General features: G+C 37.6%; 1 protein-coding gene across 6 annotated transcripts in view; it reads right to left on the bottom strand.

Annotated features, from left to right (window-relative positions):
• Positions 1 to 20,828, bottom strand: part of RIC8B (RIC8 guanine nucleotide exchange factor B) — a 107,308-nt gene that overhangs the window by 9,038 nt on the left and 77,442 nt on the right. The window contains exons 8-12 of one of the 6 annotated variants that reach the window (XR_006294494.1): positions 15,863 to 16,007; positions 8,682 to 8,801; positions 5,398 to 5,481; positions 1,122 to 1,260; positions 291 to 467 (exon numbers count right to left, since the gene is read on the bottom strand). Coding sequence is in view for 3 of the 6 variants with exons in the window: in XM_043562419.1 (XP_043418354.1) it covers positions 5,442 to 5,481; positions 8,682 to 8,801; positions 15,863 to 16,007 (305 nt within the window). In the remaining 3 variants the exon portion in view is untranslated. Of the gene's footprint in view, positions 1 to 290; positions 468 to 659; positions 5,482 to 6,795; positions 6,952 to 8,681; positions 8,802 to 15,862; positions 16,008 to 20,828 lie in introns of those variants that run through there. The other 5 variants (XR_006294495.1, XR_006294493.1, XM_043562419.1 and 2 more) reach the window with 5 other exon arrangements.

The raw sequence follows: 20,828 nt of genomic DNA, 5'->3' as shown, positions 1-20,828 counted from the left end.
ATTGACCTACATCAAGAACAGAAATCCTTCCTGCGAAACCACTGGCAGATGATTAGAATGATTACAAAAGTAAATCACAGCAATGGCAAATGTTAACAAGGGAGGATCTAAATTCAGTCATGGCCCTCAAACAGGCCATGAAGAGTTACTGGCACTAAAAATGAAGGTCACATCTAAAAGGAATGGCTAGGTGTCAGATATATGTACATTATGGTTAAACGGAGATACTGTATATTGAAATGTGCATCAGGATTAAGATATTCACATAGCAACAACTCCTTCATACTTACCTTCAATGCTATACACAGGCCTTAACATAAGTTAAGACTGCCCTCGTTATCATCAAAAAGTACAGTGATGTCTACTGGATAAAGAGCCCATTCTAGGCACTGTGACAGTATCATGGCGGGCTTCTCATCTGATCAGGCATCTGGCCAGGGAAGAGATAAGCCTCCAAGAATGTTCAACTGGAACGAAACATCATTTAGAAATTTGATCTTACTAAACGATAAGGAACCATAATCTATAAGGGCTTGGCCAGGCACAAGGACATAGATAAAGCAGGTCCAAGAAAGGAAACCCTACTTTGCCCCAGCCTAACCCTTGGAACTGCTAATGGAAACCAAAAAATACTTTCTTAAAGATTTAGGGGTGGGAGATTATGGGATTTATACCATATTTAAAAATTTCTGGTCTGTTTTTTTTTTTTTTCCCCCAGATATATTTTAACATTTTCCTGAGCCACCATTTCCCTGTAAGGATGGTCCTCTGGGATGCCTGGGTTTCTGTAACTTCTCAGAACCTTAGACAAGGTTCTACTTTTTAGGGCTTCTGGTTCCTATGTAAGACTTTCCCCCAGAAATGACAGTGCAAAATTGGGGCTCAGACACTAACATACCCAATCGCACATTACAGAATAGGCCAGATGTATATGTGTATAAAACACCTTCCTTGACCTGGAAGCAAGAGAATACTCTTGCCCACAGCACATGTTTTTGTGCAATACAAACAAAGCATTCAATTCAAGTGTACTTGTTGAAAAACAGGACATAATTAAGCAGTTGGTAAAATGCATTCTTGTTTCCCACTTGCAGATCTCCCAAGAGTCCCTTCGAATTTACCTATACGAGTTTCAGCTTCCCGCTTGCCACTTAGCTTGATAACGACTCAAAAATCATTCCCTTGTTTTCAAGGGCTCTTCTTTCTTGTCTGCTCTGTGTACTACAGGGCAGTATTGACACATGGAATTAATGACAGGGTCTGTAATGAAACAACAGTCATGCAAACACCAGTCTGCTCTTTTGATAAAACAGCATGTTAGAGACCTATTCACCTCCCTCTAATTGAGTACTGCATAATAGTTCCGATCCTTTTATGTCATATATTTTGTTCTATGATTAGAAAAGAAGAAAAGGGGGAAACCTGTGAGGCACTGCTTCCTTCAATCGCCCTCTGATTAATTCCCTGTTTCTAATGAGGGTGGCTGCTATTTAGGCAGGTTCTGTTACATACTCGTTTTGTTGACTTCTGTACAATGTATAACAAAACCCAAGATGGGATAATTGGGAACCATTTCTTTGGCACAGGGATTCCTGCTCTTAATGTAAGGTTTGCTTGGAAAAAAAGAACCCTGACTTTTTAAATTAGCCATTTCATATTTAATTCCTTTTCACATTTGAAAGGGTGAGAAACTGATAAATACATAAAACATTTTTAATGAACACAGAGCTTTTCAAGAGATGCCTGCTAGTGTGGAGCCTGTGCTAGCTGGGAGAAAGCAGCTCTGTGATCTGTGCTCTAATCCCAAGTCTGAGAGTGCATCTTATTTCAAGATTTCAGCATCACTGCAATGGTCCATGGTCCACCAAAGTTCAACGGACTGCCTAGTAACTTGTTGATATGCTTACAAGTGTTTATAACCCCTTTTTCTCATAGGAATAATATTATAACCTTGGCCATTGCTTAACATGTTCAGTTACATACTGGGAAAAAGTGTCCTTTGGGCTTGGACCCTGATCCTTCATCTTTCATGGTCTTTCATCTAATGACTTCCTAGTCCTGACTGGGTACACTGATTTTTCACTAAGCTGCTACCCCAGGATTTTTGGAGGGGTATGGTGGCTTTTCCACAGCAAATTCAAAGTCTTCAGGCTGTATCTTTTAAAACAATTCTGGGATCTTCCCTGAGACCTCACCATTGTGCTTTGGGACTGGGTACAATTAGGAAGGTGAATATGTAGCATAAAAAATATCATTTCCATGACAAATGGACACAGCATATCATCTATTTTGGATTTCTTTCTGTTTGTAAAGGTAATTGGGAGTTGCCTAAACTGTCCCATTGGGAAGCCTTTCAAAAGTTAGATTTTCTTAATGTGGTTGCATTAAATATAAGAATTTGTTAGAATACCTATAATCATTCTCTTTTTAAAATAAAAAACTTCTATTAACAAAGAGTCATAGCAGTTTCACTGGTTTCCTTCTTATAAAGGTGTGTGTGTGTGTGTGTGTGTTTGATATAAACTATTTACTTTAGCACCTCACTTGATCTTCGAGAAGATCTCATCTACAGAATGAAAGAGCAGGAATGTGGGTCTTCCAAATCTTAATTCTCAGGTAAATATGCTTACAATCTTTGCACTTTGCATTTTTTTAAAATTTAGGACATCTTATTTAAAATCAGATGGACACATTTTTGAGAGCTGTTGGTCATTTTTCAAAATGACATAAGATCTGGAGTGTTAAGACTGAGAATCGAGTCCTGGCCATGTCATCAACCAGATGCCTGATCTTGGGTCAGTCTCCTAATCATTGGTTCTGTTTGTTCTTCAGTCAAACACCACTTGCCCTAATAATTCACAGGGATGCTTTAATGATCAGTGGAGATAATATAAATGGAAACACTCTTTAAACTTTAAAGCACTATATAAATATTAGTCTTTTACTATTCTCATTTCTGTTAGAAAATCACATGCAAAGCTTCTAAAAATTTGTTACCTACCTCACATTAAACAGCATGGTTAAAAAAATATGGAGAAAGAGGTTAGGGACAGTGCTAAAGAATCAAATTCAGTTTTATCCTTAAGTGAAGGCATTCTTATTTCTTGGTAATTTCTCCACAGGAGTTTTCTATCCTGTTGTCCAAATTAGTAAAATAAATAAGAGGTCAGCGTGCCAACTGACACTGTTGAATATAGCAGCAGAAGTTGAAATTCTTACATGCTGTCCCCAATCAGAAAGACTTAAAAGTTGAAGGAGGGTAGCTAACAGCACAAACAGCCAGGGGACATTATTCTTATTTGAGGTTTCTCTATTAGAAGCCATTTCAGCTAGTGCTTAAACTAAGAGCTCAAAGTAGTCATTCCTTCTACAGAGCTTAAAGGACAGTGACTACCAACAAGCAATACAAAGGGAGCATGACATCCTACTCAGAGGTGTCTAGCCAGTGAAGGCCCTCTATAACCTAAAGATACACAATACTAACTTTCTCAAATTAATCCTCCCTTGCCACTTTAAGGGCATATTAACTTAACTGGATCCAAGTTCCCTTAATTGAACTTCCAGGCAACCTTACAGTGTATTTTAATGATATCAGAATAGTGTTGCCATATGTAAATATAACATAAGCCATATATGGAATCTTAAAATATTCTAGTAACCACACTGAAAAAGATAAGTAAAACTGACTTTGACTTTAATATATTTTGTTAACCCAGTATATAAAAAATATTTCAACATAAAATCCATATTAAACAATTGAGATATTTTACATTTCTCTTTTTATACTGAGTTTTTGAAAGTCTGAGTATTTAACCCTTATAGGACATCCCAATTCAGATTAACCACACTTCAAGCTCTCAGTAGTATATGGCTGGTGGTTACCGTATTGGACAGCACAGATCTAAAAGATTTTCCGATATAAACAATTACAATCTTTACACTTTTGAACCTACAGTAGATCTCAAAACACTTTAAAAACTGCAACATGTTTCTGAACCATACCTGAAAAGCACGTCCTTGACTAACTTATCATAAAGGTGGATGTGATCACAGGCTTTTTTTTTTTATATGAGTAGAGTAACTTATTCATAAGGAATAAAGTTATGTATTGCTTTTCAGTCATTGATTGCTCGTCCCAGCTTTAGTAAGTCTAAACAGAATCCCATATTTGGAACCTGCATTAATTAAGAAAGCCATGTCCCAAATACTACACAATGGCTGTAAAAAATATATATATGATATGGAATAGGTAAGAAATGGGAAAATTATTTAAATGTACATTTTAGATTTGGATAAAATATATAAGCAAAAAAGCAATCAATGTACATTGTTAAATGTTGTTAAATGTGACCGGGTAAGGGTGGGGTAGAAGACTATCAGTGCCTGATTCCAATTAAGGAACTAAAGGGGATTAGAAAATCAAAACAAAACTGAAACTTGAAATATTATTTCCTTTGGTTCGTTTACGCTTAAGCCAATCAATCCTCTCTCCCTTCTTCTGGAGGAGGCGTTATTATTACACACGAGCTGTGTGCTGTAGCTAAGGTGGACGCAATTGTATTAGCCACACTGGACTTGCGTATACACACACAGTTCCCATTCTAATCCCCCACTTAAGTTGTGGGGGCTTATTTTTTTTTTCCAATTCAAAGAAGGAAAGAGCAGGTGGAGAGGAAGGCAAATTTCATTCCCTTTTTCAGCTCTGCTCTCACATTATAGACAGCTTCATTTGACATTTTTAATCTCCTGCCTCAGGCCTTAATGCTTATGTTTGTTTGCTACATATTACAATGATTATTTTAGAGAAATTATGTACCCCAAGATTCAAATTAGTCATTATATCTGGCCAAGAAATGGAACTGACAAAGGTAAAGTTTAAAGTCTTAAACCACATAGGGTATTTTATAGAGCCAAAAGCTGCCCAACAGATTTGGGGATCAGCTGTGTTCATTATTTCCTCATCACACACTAGGGAAACCACAGGGTACAAGGCACTGTACTAGCTAGACATGATGGGATTTACAGGGTTCAGATTATTTTCAAACTCTTAAGACCTCCAGGTCTACTGCCAATCCCCTTACCTACATCTGTCACAAATACAATCCACACACACACACACACACACACACACACACACAAAATCACTAGGAATATTACTAAGTCAGCTGGTATTCAACGGGAAGAAAATGTTGGAACACGAATCTCTCCAGTGTCCTTGGAAATGTAGCTGTGATAAAGCTGCCAAGGTGGTAAGCTCCTTGTGGCAGTCACTATGTCCAGCATGGAGGCAAAATGGAAATGTGACTTTAATTTTTGAATCGGTGGTTTTACAGTTTTGGTAGTAGATGACATCTACACCCTACACCAGGCTCAGTAACAGTACTTGGCATAACCAACCTTAATCATCACTTTGGTAAGTGCTTTGGCACGGGCCACTGTTGCTAACCACCATCCTGGTGCGGGTCCTTCACATCTGCTCTCCTATGGACGGAAAAAAGGAAGTGTCTAGTGTCCATTCCTTGGCCACGTCACCTCCAACCCTATCCTTTACTCACATGCCTTTTACTTCAGGCCCAGGAGAAAATGATTCATTTTGGAGAAGGAAAGTTAATTAGACAAAGCTACAGTACACTCTTAGCACAATGAAGACTTGGTGGGATGCAGAACATCCTCAGAGTGACGGTTGAGGGAACTGACCAGCAGCGCAATGCTGAAGAGGATGATTAGGAAGTGTTCGGGCAAACACCAACTCTAACAGACAGACACAGTAGCACAGTGGACAGAGCAAAGGTCTTGAGTTCTGGAAAACGAAGTTCCTAATCTCACTTTGTTATGAAGCTACAAAGAGAAGGTATGTGAAAGTGTTTTGTAAACTGTTAAAGGAAATGTATCATCCTGTCATTAGCTTAGATATATTCAGGGGTAATTTCTTTGAGCCTCACTTCCTCCCCAATTATAAATCTGATAATAGATTTCTGATAATTAAATAATGATAAAACACCCTGAGTCTTTTGGAAGAAAGATGTAGTATGTGAATACCAAAGGTTTATCTTATTGACAAGAGTAAATGTCCCTCTACCTGGAATGAATGGTCATTTCTCCACTTATCTATTAAATAAATACCTTTTAAACCTCAAGAATCAGCAAAAATGCTATATCTTCCCTGTGAAACAGTCCCTGATTCATCCAAACAGAATGAACTGCTCCTTTTCCTGGGTATTTACAGTTCAATATAGACCTTATTTTATCATTATTTCCATCTACCTTGTATTTTAGAATATCATAGCCATTTCCTTCACTAGAAGTGTGCGTTTTCCAGAGTCTGTCATGTTCTCTGAATCTCCCTCATCTTCCTAGCACAGTGCCTTGCACAGAGTAGCTGCTTAATAAATGTTCCCTGAATTGTACTGAACTTAGTCTACTTTGGCTTTATGCCATCTCTTCTACCTCAAAAAAACCAAAACCCCAAAATCAACAGTGAAAAGAGAGCAGAAACTTAAGACAAACATGTAAGATGCATAAAGAATGGCTTCATTCTTTGCATTCCTGCTTTGGAATGCCCACTGCTGATCTCCATACAATTTTCTCACTGATCATTAGTAAGAGCAAATGTTAGGAAGCACACACACAAAGGCAGACAATGTAAAAAACCCACCACACGTCATGCAAAAAGTCTGTGGTTTAGAACTGTTTTTAAAGTTGCCTTTAACTTCAATTTTAATGGCAGAATCGGTACCATCAAAACCAACACAAGACATATTTGCTTTGCTTTATACATGCAAAAAGGAGTATCACCTTCAGATTGAGTTGGGTATCTGCTGGGTGATTCTGGGTGAGTATGCATCTTCTTTGAGGCATAGTTTAAATCAAGTGGAAGAAGCTTGGCAATTTCAGACTTGACATAGCTTCAGGCTATTTATTTGTTGGCAGCTTCTAGAAATGTGGATTCCCCTGGGATTAAAAGGAGAAGGACCTAGCACCGTTTTCTGTCCCTTGCATAGGGATGCCTTATGGAATGGTCTTATCTCTTTCAGTAAGTCAAATACCTGGAATATACTGGAGTATTTTAGGCAGTCCTTTCCCCATCTCCCACTTTCCTAGCTTGGAGTTTACTCATCTAGGGTATATAGGCCAGTTGAACAGCATCTGTGTTATATTTTAAGAATTCATATTCAGCAAAATTTATGAAATTTGTTTATTGCTCTAACACACGGATATGCTCCACATAGGTCCTTATTAACATTTTCCTCTCCAGCTTCTACTAGATGGACTCTGTTAGTTCTCATCCTAACTTCTATACTTAAACCACAGTTTCATTAGCTACGTTCGATCCTTTTGGAAGTAGCCAAGCACAAATCTTATGTTTCTGATTTCATTCACACCTTGTTATTCTGTTTCCTATAGGTTTGCCTATAAGTGTCTTCTCTTTGCTTATAATTCTTTCAGTAAAGGAACATGTCAATTCTATATAAAGGTATGGAGAATGTCATTTGCAAACAAAGGTCACTTGAAGATTGTGTGCATAGTTAGTTAGCTGTAGATTCTACCCTCTTTAGGAAAGGATGAAAACTTAAAAGGACTATCTGGAAGTCACTAAGTTCTAGTCCTATTAGCTTTGCAGATGATGAAGCTATTTTTATATAGCTTCTACCACATCACCAGCATCATTTGCAAAAAGCTCAGACTCTGCAGTGTCTACCCATACTTGTCACACTCCCTAAGTCTGAAGTCCGTCAGCCTCCTGCTATGCTTTTAGCCTCTACTTGTTTCTCTGTTACACCTTTTCCTATAGTGGCTGGCTTTCTGGCTTTCCCATTCCAGTTGCTACTTCTCCTGACTGAGGGATACTAGCCTTTACATAGTTGCTGTGAAAACGAAAATGATCAGAAGAAATACACCTTTAAGTGGTAGCTGCCACCAACACACAGAAGCACTCATTCAAGATGGCTTAAAGGAGACAGTGACTCAATGTATGACTAGAAAATAGAGCAATTCAGGCAAGTGTGAAAGGAATTAATATTTTCTAATAACTCCTCCAAGATGACTCGTTGCCGATTAGTACATATTTGACTTAATTATTTTCAAAACTGGCTATTTTTGGAAGGGAAGGTGGTATGAAGCAAGAAGGGAAGGGGAGATTGTCTTTAGAACCCCTAATTAATACAAGCACTTGCTTTCAGAAAACCCTTAATTTGAGCTATTCCTTTTCACTTTTTCCTGTTGGGTGCATGGCAGTTTAGAATTCTTGGTTTCAGGAGCAACCCAAAAAGACAGAAATTGCCAGCTTGCACATCAAAAATGGAAAAAAAAAAAAAAAAGCATAATGATTTGGAACAAGAACCAAAACAGACTAAAACAAAAATACAAGAAGCAGCAAAATCATTGAACCTAACTCACAGCATCTTTTTGAAGACAGGGAGGTTAGTTGGTTAAATACCACAGTGATCTAGTAGTTCCTACCCTAGCTTTGAGAGTTTAAATGTTTAGAATGCACATCCAGAAGCGGCACACGTAGAAAAACCATGGTAGCCGAGAGAGGTCTGAACTACTGCTGCCCGGGCCACCCTGTTCCAATTCACATGGATTTCCAGAGTTGCTGTTCCATGGTAACTCTCAGTAAGAGAGACAAAGAAATAGAACATTTTTAGAAACCAAGCAGAAAATGGATGGGAATACAATACCTGGAGAGTTTATCAAGCATGTTGACAAGTTTCATGGCTTCATATTCTTTTTGTTCTTCTGTCATTTCATCTATGGGGTTTGGCATTGGTTCCTCTAAATGACCAGTGATAAGATTAATGCTACAAAAAGAAAAAGAAGTTATGCTGTATGTTTTAAAATTATGCTCTTTCTATACTCTCTGGTCCAAGTTGTAAGTTATAATAAGAAAGAGTATAATAGCCAAAAATGGGCAATAATAGCAATTTTATAGTATGGAACTGCTATAGGAATTTAAAAAAAATTACTTTTTCTACTAATTTGCTTTGGGAAATGGGTGAGAGTTTTACTCTTTTAAAAAAACAATAGCTAACTTGCCAACTTTGTTTTTTTTAACGCCTGGCTGCTTTTTAAAAATATGAAATTTGATTGGTGCCGTTAGGATAAATATCCTTGGATGCATAGTTTATTAATTTAAAGAAAAAATGATTTCTGAGTAGGAGAATCCATTTTGTGATACAGCATAAAACAAATGTATGTCAAAAAAACTGGAAAAATGATGACAGAGAGGCTGAAATCTGAAAATGAAAGCATGCCGATTTATAATCTCAGGAAATTAGTCCATTAGTGAGACCACAGAAGGCAATGAGTGTTTAAATAATAAAAGATAAAGCAGAAGAACAATTGAAATTAGATTTGATCTGACCTGGATTAAAAAAAAATCTAGCCTACCAAGAGACAGGTATACCATCTGGCTTTCTGGAAATAATTTAATAAAGTACTTAAAATGAATATGTTCCATAAAGTTTGTACAAAGTTGTAATACCACACAAGCTATCCTCTTAACTGAAAGCTACACTATTTTTTTTTTTTTTTGAGATGAAAGAAAATTCTTTCAATGGCTGCTAAATATCTATAACCTAAACATGTTTCTGGAAAAGCAGACAAGAGGTTATGGCATTTTGTTTGAGCCAAGTATATAGACAGTTTGCAGCGATATTTCATTTGATCATTAAAAACATAGCAAGCTGTTAATTGTTTTCTAGGGTCTATAAACACAAATACTTTCAGTGGCCAGGCCTTCAGGATAAGCAAATGAGTGAACTGGTCAAGTATAAATAATGTGGAGTGTTGAGGACTGGGGTAAACTTGAGAACAGTGCCTGTCTAAAGGTGGCAGGAGGTAGAATCCTATGGGCCAAAACGAAGACTGTGATCAACTGGGTCCTCTGGGGGCTAGCTTGCAAGCTGTGCTTTAGACTTTGACTTGGGCAGTTTAACTTTCTTTACCAATCAGGGATTTCTCATTTGGAGAAATTCATTACTATTCATTACTACTACTACTATTCATTACTAAAAGATCTTCTCTTTTTCTACATTCCTTGGAGGCTACATGATATTCAGATTCTTGTGGAAGGACTCAGTGCTCAGCATTCTCAACAAACATATCTAAAACCTCTGTTTGTCATTCTTGCATAAGACCGAAGGCTGTAGCCATGATTAAAAAACTTTTTTTCATTCAAAGCGGTGGACGGACCACCAACCTCCCCCTGCCTTTTTTTAAACAAATGAAATCTACACAGAAAGCCCACATATAAAACAGACAAAGTGGAACCTCTCTGGCAGAAGAGGGGATGGGTGACCAAGCAGAGTGGAGGCCTAAAGCCCCTTCTGTTGGTCTGTACTTACTTGCTTCCTCTTAAGGTAGCCCCTGAGGCACTTTTAGGAACTCTAAGGAAACAGTCTGAAAACTCATAGGCTTGTCAGTGATTCTTAGCTTTGGCTGCACATTAGAATCACTTGGTAAACTTTAAAGAAAAGGCTTAGGCCTCACCTGAGACCAAGTAAATCTATATATTTTATTTTCCTGGTGGTTCTGATACACAATGAGGTTAAAGAACCACAGGGCTAGAGCACCTACTTCAGACACTCATTGTGTGCTACTATTCCCTCCCCCCCTTTTTTTTTTTATTCCCCCAGGTGCTATAATAGGAGAGAAAAAGGCCTCTAGTTAGTGGCCATTAACAAAAACATTGAATGCGGTCAACATACTTCCCAAAAGGCAAGAACAAGGGGAGCCCAGACAAGGCTTCTAAGAACTATAGCATTTTAAAGATGAATCCAGATGCATACTAAAAATGTAATTCTACCATCCATCAATTATTTCCCTGGGCATATAGCAACAGCACATGTTTTCACAGTTCCTTTTCTGCCACCTGCTAAATTAGAAAAACAACTAGTCTTATAAATAAATTAGTAAAGGTACTTATTAGAGGTGTATACCACTTCCCAAGCAAAGGAAATCAGGCCTTAGAAAAAAGTACAAGGAAAGGTAGATGTACTAACTATGTAGAATATGTTCGATTTGTCTCTTGAAAGAAGGCTCTTCTCCTCAAGTTCAATGGAGGGGTGATTTAAGAAATGACATCCACAGACTGTTTTGGAATATAATGACATTAGGACAAGCCATCACGTGCCTCAGGGGAAAATGTGTCAAGAGGATACACTGGTAAGCTCTGTGGTATCCACACTATAAGGCCAGAACATGAATTCCTGAATCAGGGTACATTTGATTCTTTTCTTGGTTAAGGTTTTAGTACAAGTGATGTCCGCTTTTAATAAGCTGACCTCAAGCCCTTTGCTGCTAAAATGATTTAATAGCTTGCTCTGAAATTAGCTACTAACGTCACAAAATCTTTGCTCACTGAGTATAAAAGCAGTAGCCAGAGATTCACTTACAGAGTAAGGATTTATCATCTTTTACTCATGTAATACCCCACCCCCAATATGTAGAAGAATGTACCCAGTGCCACAGCAAACACAAGTTGGGGCACTGAACTGTGCCACTGTTTTACGGGAAAAATGCCAATGTGCTGGGGACACTGCCGCCCCTCCTGCTCCCCACATCAAACCAGCCTCCTGTGGTTTCCTTACCAAGAGAGGAAAACAGTCACCATAACAACAATGATGTGAAATTTCATAAAATGGATTATTTTCAGTTGAACAATCACTACAACCTCAAATAGTATAGTCTAAGACTTAACTTTCTAGGTTTTCGGATCTTAACACTGAAATTCTGAGGGTAGTTTTCTCTTGTTCTAAGACTGAATCTTAAGATGCTTTAAGTACACTAATTGTGGTAGATATTGTATTGGGTAATTTTATGGTACGATGTTGTCCTACCTTGCCTTCGTTCCCCTTCCCCATCTTCCCAGCCCTCCAATTCTATGATTGTATATGTCTTTCAGTTAGGTGACAAGAATTATTTAAATACCTATGTAAAGCATCATCGAGCATTTTGTATTATATAAGGCTACTATCTATGAACTGACTGCAATTATGGGCTTGGAGATGAAGGGATTAAGACATAAAAAGGTATGAGCAAATGAATATATACATAAAAGCTGAAATATATTTCAAAACTTTTGCTTTTCGAGTTGTTGCTACATTTGGTCAACATCAACAGTACTAGGTCACTTTACAAAAAAGAGCCATTAAAATTTCCATGAGCTATATGAAAATTAACTTCAATCTCCTAAGAAGTGTAGATTAAATTTCACTCAAAGCATTTTGGTTAAAGAAGGGGCTATAAAGGCAAATTCCTACAGGGGCTAGGCAGGTAAGGTAAATGACAAGGATATATTGTTAAACCAGAGGAGCTCATGCCTGGTATGGTGGGCACCACAGACCCTCCACTCCATCAGCCAGTTGCCACGTGAAAATGCAGGCTTAATGTTATTAGAACTTATTTAAAAAAAGTTCAAAATCCAAATTTCCATCTGAAATATCTGAATTCTAAATGTCGGCAAAATATTATGTAAAACAGAAAATGAAAACACAAAACTAAACCAATGAATGCAACATCAGGTAAGCCAAGCAGAACTTACTTGTGGGCTGAATCTAGTCTATGAGTGGACAATTTGCAACCTCCAGGAAAGGGATCAGGGTTAATAGGAAAAGACTTTTGTGAGCTCAGAGCAGGAAAGAAGAGGTTAAGTGCAAATAAGGCTAGAAATATCTTTCCAGGAAAAACTCCCCAGAGTACGTGCCCCCGCAAAACAATAAAGAGTCTTCTGTATAGTCTCAATATATGGTGACAATTACAATGGGACTTAAAGCAACAAAACAAAATCTTGACAAAGAATAAAAGTCTCTTGTCTCATTCTGAAGAAATTACACAGCTGCTGCCACAGCTACTGCTGACAGAAATATAGTCAAGAAGGAAACACCCCTGAGTTGCTTAGTACAATGATTTTAAGCTTCTGGGTGTGAGTATGAACTAGTGTAGGGTATTAAGAGTATAAGGAGTTATCCTAGAGTTCTGCCCACTTTGGTCACCCCCTCCTTTTGCCCTCCATCTAGCAGCCCTTTAAAGATACCTCTTTGGACCCCTAGGCTCCTATATACCCATCTTGAAGGCCACTGGTCTAAAATGAGCCAAATGTCATCAGGTACACATCTTTCAATTGATGTCTGGAATGATGTACAAACCACATTAGTCACTTATACCACCTGTATGGTCAAGGGGCCTCCATGCTCTGAGGCATAAAAGAAACAGGTAGGTATATAAGTTAGAATTTGGAAATTTTTCTCTTTGATTCAAGACCAAAGTTTATCTGAAAACTTTTAACAAACATGGCTAGACTTACAACACAGTGTGTGTGGCATGTAACTTGATTCTTTGACTATATTTCTGCTAATTGCAGAAAGCCATTTCCAGTCCATTAAATACACTTATTTTGACACAAAAAAGATTGTTGTGAAATTAACTGTCTCCTATAGCCTAAATGTAAGCTCCACACAATTATTGGTTTCAGATTCCACTAAAGGATTACAGGTTACCTTGGTGCATCAATCAGAATCCACTTACATTTTTGACAACGGGACTAGGGCCAAGTGGATAAAGGGTAATTTCTCTGCTTCTGCCCAAACTAGCAACTGTTGTGAATAAATGCATCATAAGAAAAGCATACTGTGATCTTGGTGAAGGGTAATCAGATGGTAGCAGGGAAAGCAATCCTTTCAGGTGCTGACTTCATAAGCCTGACTAGATTGGTAAAAAGTTTTCATGATTTTTGGGGAAAAAGTTCTTTCAGTTCTGTAGATCACTCCCCAGAGCACAAGGAGTTGTCTTGCTTGCAAAGTATTTTGTTCACCACCACTGCCACAAGGACCATTTGAATAAATATTTTAAATTAACAAACATCCCACTACAGTGTTTTATCGGAAAGAGGGAAGATGTAAGAAAAAAACAGATGCAAATCTATCTGAAGGGGAAAGATGTAATGCTTGCTAGAAATATATACTTGTAATGACCAATGTTTAAGAAACACAACAAGATTTCACAATGGTGACTATTCTGACCACACTAACACACCATTCCTATGAACCCTACAGGCCAGGTCCAAAGGCTGAAGAAGATTCTAACAAAGTATGCAGGCCTAAGTATGGACTCTTCCAAGCCAAAACAGTAACAATACCAAACATCATGGTCTTTGATTTAAACAAAAGGTGCTCTCCTGAAATCTAACATCACTTTCACAATCTAACACATTTCTATTTCCCATGCTATTAGAAGAGACCCAGTGTTCTTGTATTTCCTCCAATTTCTTGTTATAGTAGTGTTCTGGTGCTTGTGAGATATGTGATCATTACTATAATAGAGTCATTCACCAAACAAAATCAACAATACACATTGATATAATGACATCATTCATCCATGAGTATTCCAAGAGTTTCTATCTTAGTTGACTTGTCTGCATAACTTGGGACACAATGAATGCCTAATGTAATTTCTACCTTTGTTTAAAAATATGAGACTTAAGTGGTATATTTAATGTCTCAAATGAAGAGAGAGAAAAAAACTGATATGGAAGTATAGTTTATGGAATGGAAAAATCAAGAGCTAGCTAGCAAGACTAATTTAGAATGATGACTTCTATGATTAGGAAAAGATTAAAGTATAATTCCTCTATCTAAGCTTCAGTTACTTGATAGAGATGCCCAATTTATAGCATCTAAATGGTAGCAGTCTTAAGAATGTATTGGTTAGAGTCACTGCTAGTTTTATTTTCCCTGAAGCCTTTTCTTTCTAGGATATACTCTACAAGATCCTGCCGCTGAGACTGAAAGCACTAGAAATATTAAAAGTAATAATGCTACCTACTCAGGCCTGATTTGCCAAGGAATATAGGCCATATATGTCTTGTCTGATTAGGAAATGATCTTTGCTGTTACCTTCTGATAACCTACTACTTTCATGTTAACAGGGCACAGTCTATCCTTTAAAAAAAAAAAAGCCTAATTTTGCAGATAATGATTTTCTATCCTTTATCAACTACCACATGATCCCCATTACACTCTAGAAACCATCAGCAGGAAACCTAACATGTCAACATCATCGATAATGCCAAAAGGGATGGATACACCCTTTTAATATTCATTAATGGAAACCAGAAAATTGAGCTCAAGTAACTCCTAATAAGTGGAACTAAGAAATTTACCTGGGATGGGGCTAAATGGGGGAAAAAAAGGATGCGGAGGAAACAGAAGGAAGTAGAGGTGGTTTGTTTTGGGATAAGAGAATTAGTGTCTTTGATTTCTAAGCACTGATTCAGGAAAGACATGATAGTCTCTGGTTTGCCTATTCAAAGCAATAATACATCTGTTAAAAGATGATTAAGTGTTTGATAAAACTTTACTGTGGAGCTACACTTCCTTCCTTTTGTTAGTGATGTACCATTTTATTGATTCATAATGGCTTTTTTGCAAGAGGGAAGATCAGAATTTATGAAACCTATGTTTAGATTTCTGAGAAAGACTGAACCATCAAATAACCAGCTTAAATCCTTGGTCTTGGTTGTACCTTATACAATCCCAACCTACGGAAAGGAAAGCAAAAAGTAGCCAATAATACTTTTTAAGTATATGATGGTAAATGTCTAAAAATACCATCTCTCCAAATTCTTAGGAGAGGATAATGAGCATGCAGCAGAACATTTCTTGCAATATTATCTTTCCTTAATCATTTGAAGTCACTCTCTAAGCTACTAGCTATGAAATTGTCTCTAAAAACACTATTAAATGGAAAGCTTCCAAATCCACAAAAGAAAGGAAACACTTGCAAAATGAAAGACAAAGGAAGTGAAAGGTAAATAACCAAATCAAAGGCACAGGCATAGGTGAAAAGAAACTTGATACTATACTTTGGTTTTGCATTTTTGTATTCTTCAGTGTCTGTGTCCTCGTCCTCTGAGTACCAATTATCTCCTCTTCCTCCAGCCAAGAGGCCCCTGGCCGCCAACAGTCCTGCAGCATTCCCATAGCCAGTGTATTTCAGCAGGCTATCCACTGCAAAAACAGAACAGGTTTTTAGACAGGAATCCTTGGGTCTTGGGTGCTCACTGTCATTACTGACTATTTACCAGTACAAGGAAGTTGGAGATCTATACGGCAGTAAATCTTAAAATTGAGAGATTTTCAAAGTGTGTTAGTGGTTATACTAAACTACCCATAAATTCTCTTGCATGCTCTGAGGACCAAAAGTCTTTTTTCAGGTATCAGAAATTCAAGTGGAGCTGTTTGGAATATACTTTGTGGCAGGAGTGGGGCTTCTGTGACGACAGGGCCATTAGCAAGAGTGGTGTTTTAATTTTCTGGTCACAAATCTTACGTCTTTATCCGGTTTTGGAGAAACGATGACTAGAAACTGGAGTTAATGAAACCCAGATTGGAATTTTACCAATTCAGTCATTATCTAAAATCTTTCTTACACCCTTTATAGGAATTGTCAGCAATAACGAAACTTAGGGATATTTGCAAATAGGATAGGCTAAGTTACTACTTTTTCAAAAAAGTCAGCAATAATACATAAGCACATGAGACCCACCAAGAAGGTAGGCCCAGGAGTTAGACTGGCTGGATTTTAGTAATGGCTCTACCACTTACTAGTTGGTTGACTTGGGTAAGTTATTTTACAGCTCTGTATCCCACTTCTTCTAATCTCAAGAATTGGAATAATATCTACTTCACAGGTTAATACATGCAAAGTGCTTAGAAAAGTATCTGGCACAAAGTAAATGCTCTTTTTTTTTCCCTGGGAATATTAGGTAAAATGAGAATTTTAGACTTATCTTAGTCAACAACAACAACAGCAGCAACAGCTCAGTGAACCATCTGATGCAGGGCAGTATTACCCTGTTATCAGTGCAAGGTGATATCTCTAAGACAAGCAGACACATAAAACTTTTGCAGGGGAACCCTGAACTGTAGGATTTTTTTTTTTCTTGGAAACTAAGCAATCATTAGCAGCTTTATTGAAGAGTACTTTCCTTTCATCAGGTACAGTTTCAAGGTGAGCACCAAAATATTTAATCTATCAGTCTAAAAATAAAAATTTTATTTAAGGCTTTCAATAAAATGTCATTCTAAAGACAACTGTAGGAAACAAACCAAACACTATCTTATTCATGTATAAGGCTTTAGTGAAACCTACATCTGAAATACTATTATAATTCAGACCAGTTACTCAAAAAAGACAAAATAAAGCTGAGAAGATTCAGAGGGCAATTAAAATGACTTTGGGACCTGAAAGGGGCAGTAGATAGGCAAAAAGGTGGGTAAGGAAAGGGGACATATATGATCAGAGATGAAATCATTAAAGGCATGGATAGGATGAATAATCCAGGGTAGAGTGGTTCATTAACTTTTCAAATACTTGAACTAGAGGGTACCTTTCTTGACACTGAAAATAGGCAGTCTGGGGACAAATAAAAGGAAGTCCTACATTCAAAGGATATAGCAAACTGGTGAAATTTGTGTGAAAGGAGACATGGATTAATAATATAAGTAGATTAAAGTTTGCATGATTCTCTTTCAACCATTTTCTACCTTAAAACCTATTGGTAACTATTGTCTCCTTGGTAATAATTCTCAATGGGTGCTAGATAGAATCATATTGGAATTCAGTGAGGGATCACGGTGGTTTAATTTGAAAGCCCTTGGAATAAATCTGAATATGCTCCCTTTGCTGACAGGGCCTCTGCAAGACTGGAATGGTTTGGATAAATTAATGAATTCTTAATGGACTTTTAGAGATGTATACAGGTGTTCTTAATATTCACAGAGGTCAGACATTAATGACAGGGTCAGACACAAAGTCAGAGAGGCGAAGAATCATATATCTGAATCCACATGGCACTGATACTCTCATTGTGTTTTTGATAAGCCTTACTTTTTAACCAATAAAGGTGTTTGGTAGTTCCAGAAAAAATACTGACTGAAATTGTGGAAGTCTAAATTGAGAAATGAATATAATTAAAAAATTAACAATAAAAAAGACATAAAATGTAAGTAACCACCTACAATGGCTAAACATTAAAATAGTTTAAGAATGCAGAGTTTATGAAAAGCCAAAATAGGTTAAAAAGTAACCTGAACACTAAATAATCTGCTATCTTAAGCAGAAAATCTTCCTGGAAGTTAGTTAATAGCAAGAAATCCCTAGCACTTTTATGAAAATAATGCTTACTGTTCATTCACTGGAACAAACATGTATCAACTCTGTGACAGTTTGGGTTACAAAGGCTATTTAAAGACTTGCTTTGCCTTTAAAACAGATGAGGCTAGGGGCGCCTGGGTGGCGCAGTCGGTTAAGCGTCCGACTTCAGCCAGGTCATGATCTCGCGGTCCGGGAGTTCGAGCCCCGCGTCGGGCTCTGGGCTGATGGCTCAGAGCCTGGAGCCTGTTTCCGATTCTGTGTCTCCCTCTCTCTCTGCCCCTCCCCCGTTCATGCTCTGTCTCTCTCTGTCCCAAAAATAACGTTGAAAAAAAAAATTTTTAAATAAAAAAAAAATAAAACAGATAAGGCTATAGCCAATAGTTTCAGAATCAAATGAACTTTTGTTAATAGGATAAAATATTTTAAAAATAGGGGTTGGGGAAGGGAGATGACAAATGGCCTACAAAATTTTCACAGTGAGAAATATTTTCTTTGTGAAGTTCTGATTGACATCATTTCATGGAATGTTTTATAACTACTTTTTAGCTATTTTCAAATAACACTGTAAAATATCCTATTCAATACTGGGAAAGTAGTAAAAAGAAAACAGACTGAACTTGGATGTTAAAGTGAGCTGTGGAGCACCTGGGTGGCTCAGTTGGTTAAGCAACTGGTTCTTGACTTTGGCTCAGGTCAATCTGATTTCACAGTTCAGTTCATGAGTTCGAGCCCTGCATTGGACTCTCTGCTATCAGAGCAGAGCCAGCTTCACGTCCTATGTCTCCCCCTCCTTTTGTCCCTTCCCTGCTTGCACTCTGGCTCTCAAAAATAAACATTTTAAAAAATAAAGTGAGCTGCTAAGGCAAAGAAAAGGTTTTCTGGGTGGCCCTTAAATAAAAAAAAAAAAAAAAGAAAGAAACAACATAAAAATTTATTTAGGGGTACCTGGGTGGCTTTGTCAGTTGAGCGTCTGACTCTTGATTTCAGCTCAGGTCATGATCTCATGGTTCATAAATTTAATCCCTGAGTTGGACTCTGTGCTGACAGTGTGGAGCCTGCTTGGGATTCTCTCTCGGCCTCTCTCTCTGCCCCTGCCCCACTCGTACCTTGTCTGTCTGTCTCTCTCTCTCTCAAAATAAACAAACGGTGCACCTGGGTGGCTCAGTCGGTTGAGCGTCTGACTTCGGCTTAGGTCATGATCTCACAGTTCGTGAGTTCAAGCCCTGCGTTGGGCTCTGTGCTGACAGCTCAGAGCCTGGAGCCTGCTTTGGATTCTGTGTCTCCCTCTCTCTACCCCTTCTCTGCTCATGCTCTGTCTCTCTCTCTGTCTCTCAAAGATGAATAAATGTTAAAAAAAAAAATTATAAAACTGCTGCAGAAATGGGACAAATCAACAGTCAGAAAGTTGTAAAAAATATTTCACCACTATTTTATCAAGATGCTAGAGGTACTATGAACAGAGGAAAGCAACCATAGTAGCATACTGCAGTCAGAACTGCACTGGTGGTAATGGTATTGCAGCTTACGCAAACGTGGGTTTTATCACACTCTGTCATGAAAACAAAAAGAGGTTTTGCTCTTTACCAAGGAGAAAGAATGGCAGAGCCAGATTCTACCTAGAGACAATCCCCTTTCTCTGTTATATAGAGAAGGCTTTATAATCCTTTTCCTTCCAAATACTGCAACTTTTAGAAATCTTATACTAATAGCTTCCTCTAACTAGTCTCCCTATTTTCAATCTCATGTCCCTCTAATTCCTTGTTCCATACAGCTGCCTCATAGATCTGTGTAAAGCAAAAATTTGTTATCACCTTCCTGTATAAAACCTCTAAGATCTGCTTCATTTTCTGGCCCCTGCCTTCTTTTCCCAAATTCATCTCCTATTATTCCTGCACATCATGGATTCTTCACATCTTGAACTAGTCTCTTTCCTATACATACCAAGGCTGTTTCCCATTTCTCTGCAAAGACTTTCTCTGACCATCTCCACATAACCAATCATTCCCTTTTTCAGGCTGCCACAGTACCGGGCACATTCCTCTCTTATAGTATACTGAAATTATTCCTTTACATGAAGAAATCCATAAGATTGTATATTCACTACACTACATTCAGAGAGCAGAAATGTTTGCTCTTTTATTATTATCTCTAAGGTACTTTGTTAAAACTGGAGATCCAAAAATGAAGACAACATGATCTCTGACCTAAGGAAACTCAATGGCTAGAATGCAAGTTCAACAAATTAAGAGTTAGAATATAGCAGATGTCAAAAGTACTAAAAATGGGTGTAAGTAAAAATGGTACAAGGAGGACAATGATTAACTCTGCCTCCATGATCAGACAAGTCTTCACAGAGATGATACTTAAGCTGATCTTCAAGGATAAATAAAGCTTGCCATGCAAATGAAGACATTGCATGTAAAAGGAAAAGCATTTGCCAAGTCATGGAGATAATGCCAAGAAATGGTACAGTATGATCAGGCGAGAACAAAAAATACAGCATGAGTAAGCAAAAAGTATAAAGTAGTAGTAAATTTATAATTAGTAGTAAATTTAGAACTTAGAAGCACAAAAGGCAGGCCATGGAGGCATCTAAGAAAATTTGGATTTTACCAGGTGACAGGGAGTCACTGAAAGTTTTACAAGGTGGTAGTGATGAGATTATATTTGTA

Source organism: Prionailurus bengalensis, chromosome B4, assembly GCF_016509475.1.
Source record: "Prionailurus bengalensis isolate Pbe53 chromosome B4, Fcat_Pben_1.1_paternal_pri, whole genome shotgun sequence".
Lineage (NCBI taxonomy): Eukaryota > Metazoa > Chordata > Mammalia > Carnivora > Felidae > Prionailurus > Prionailurus bengalensis.
Note: the sequence above shows the minus strand (reverse complement) of the source record. Positions and strands in the feature narration are given on the sequence as shown.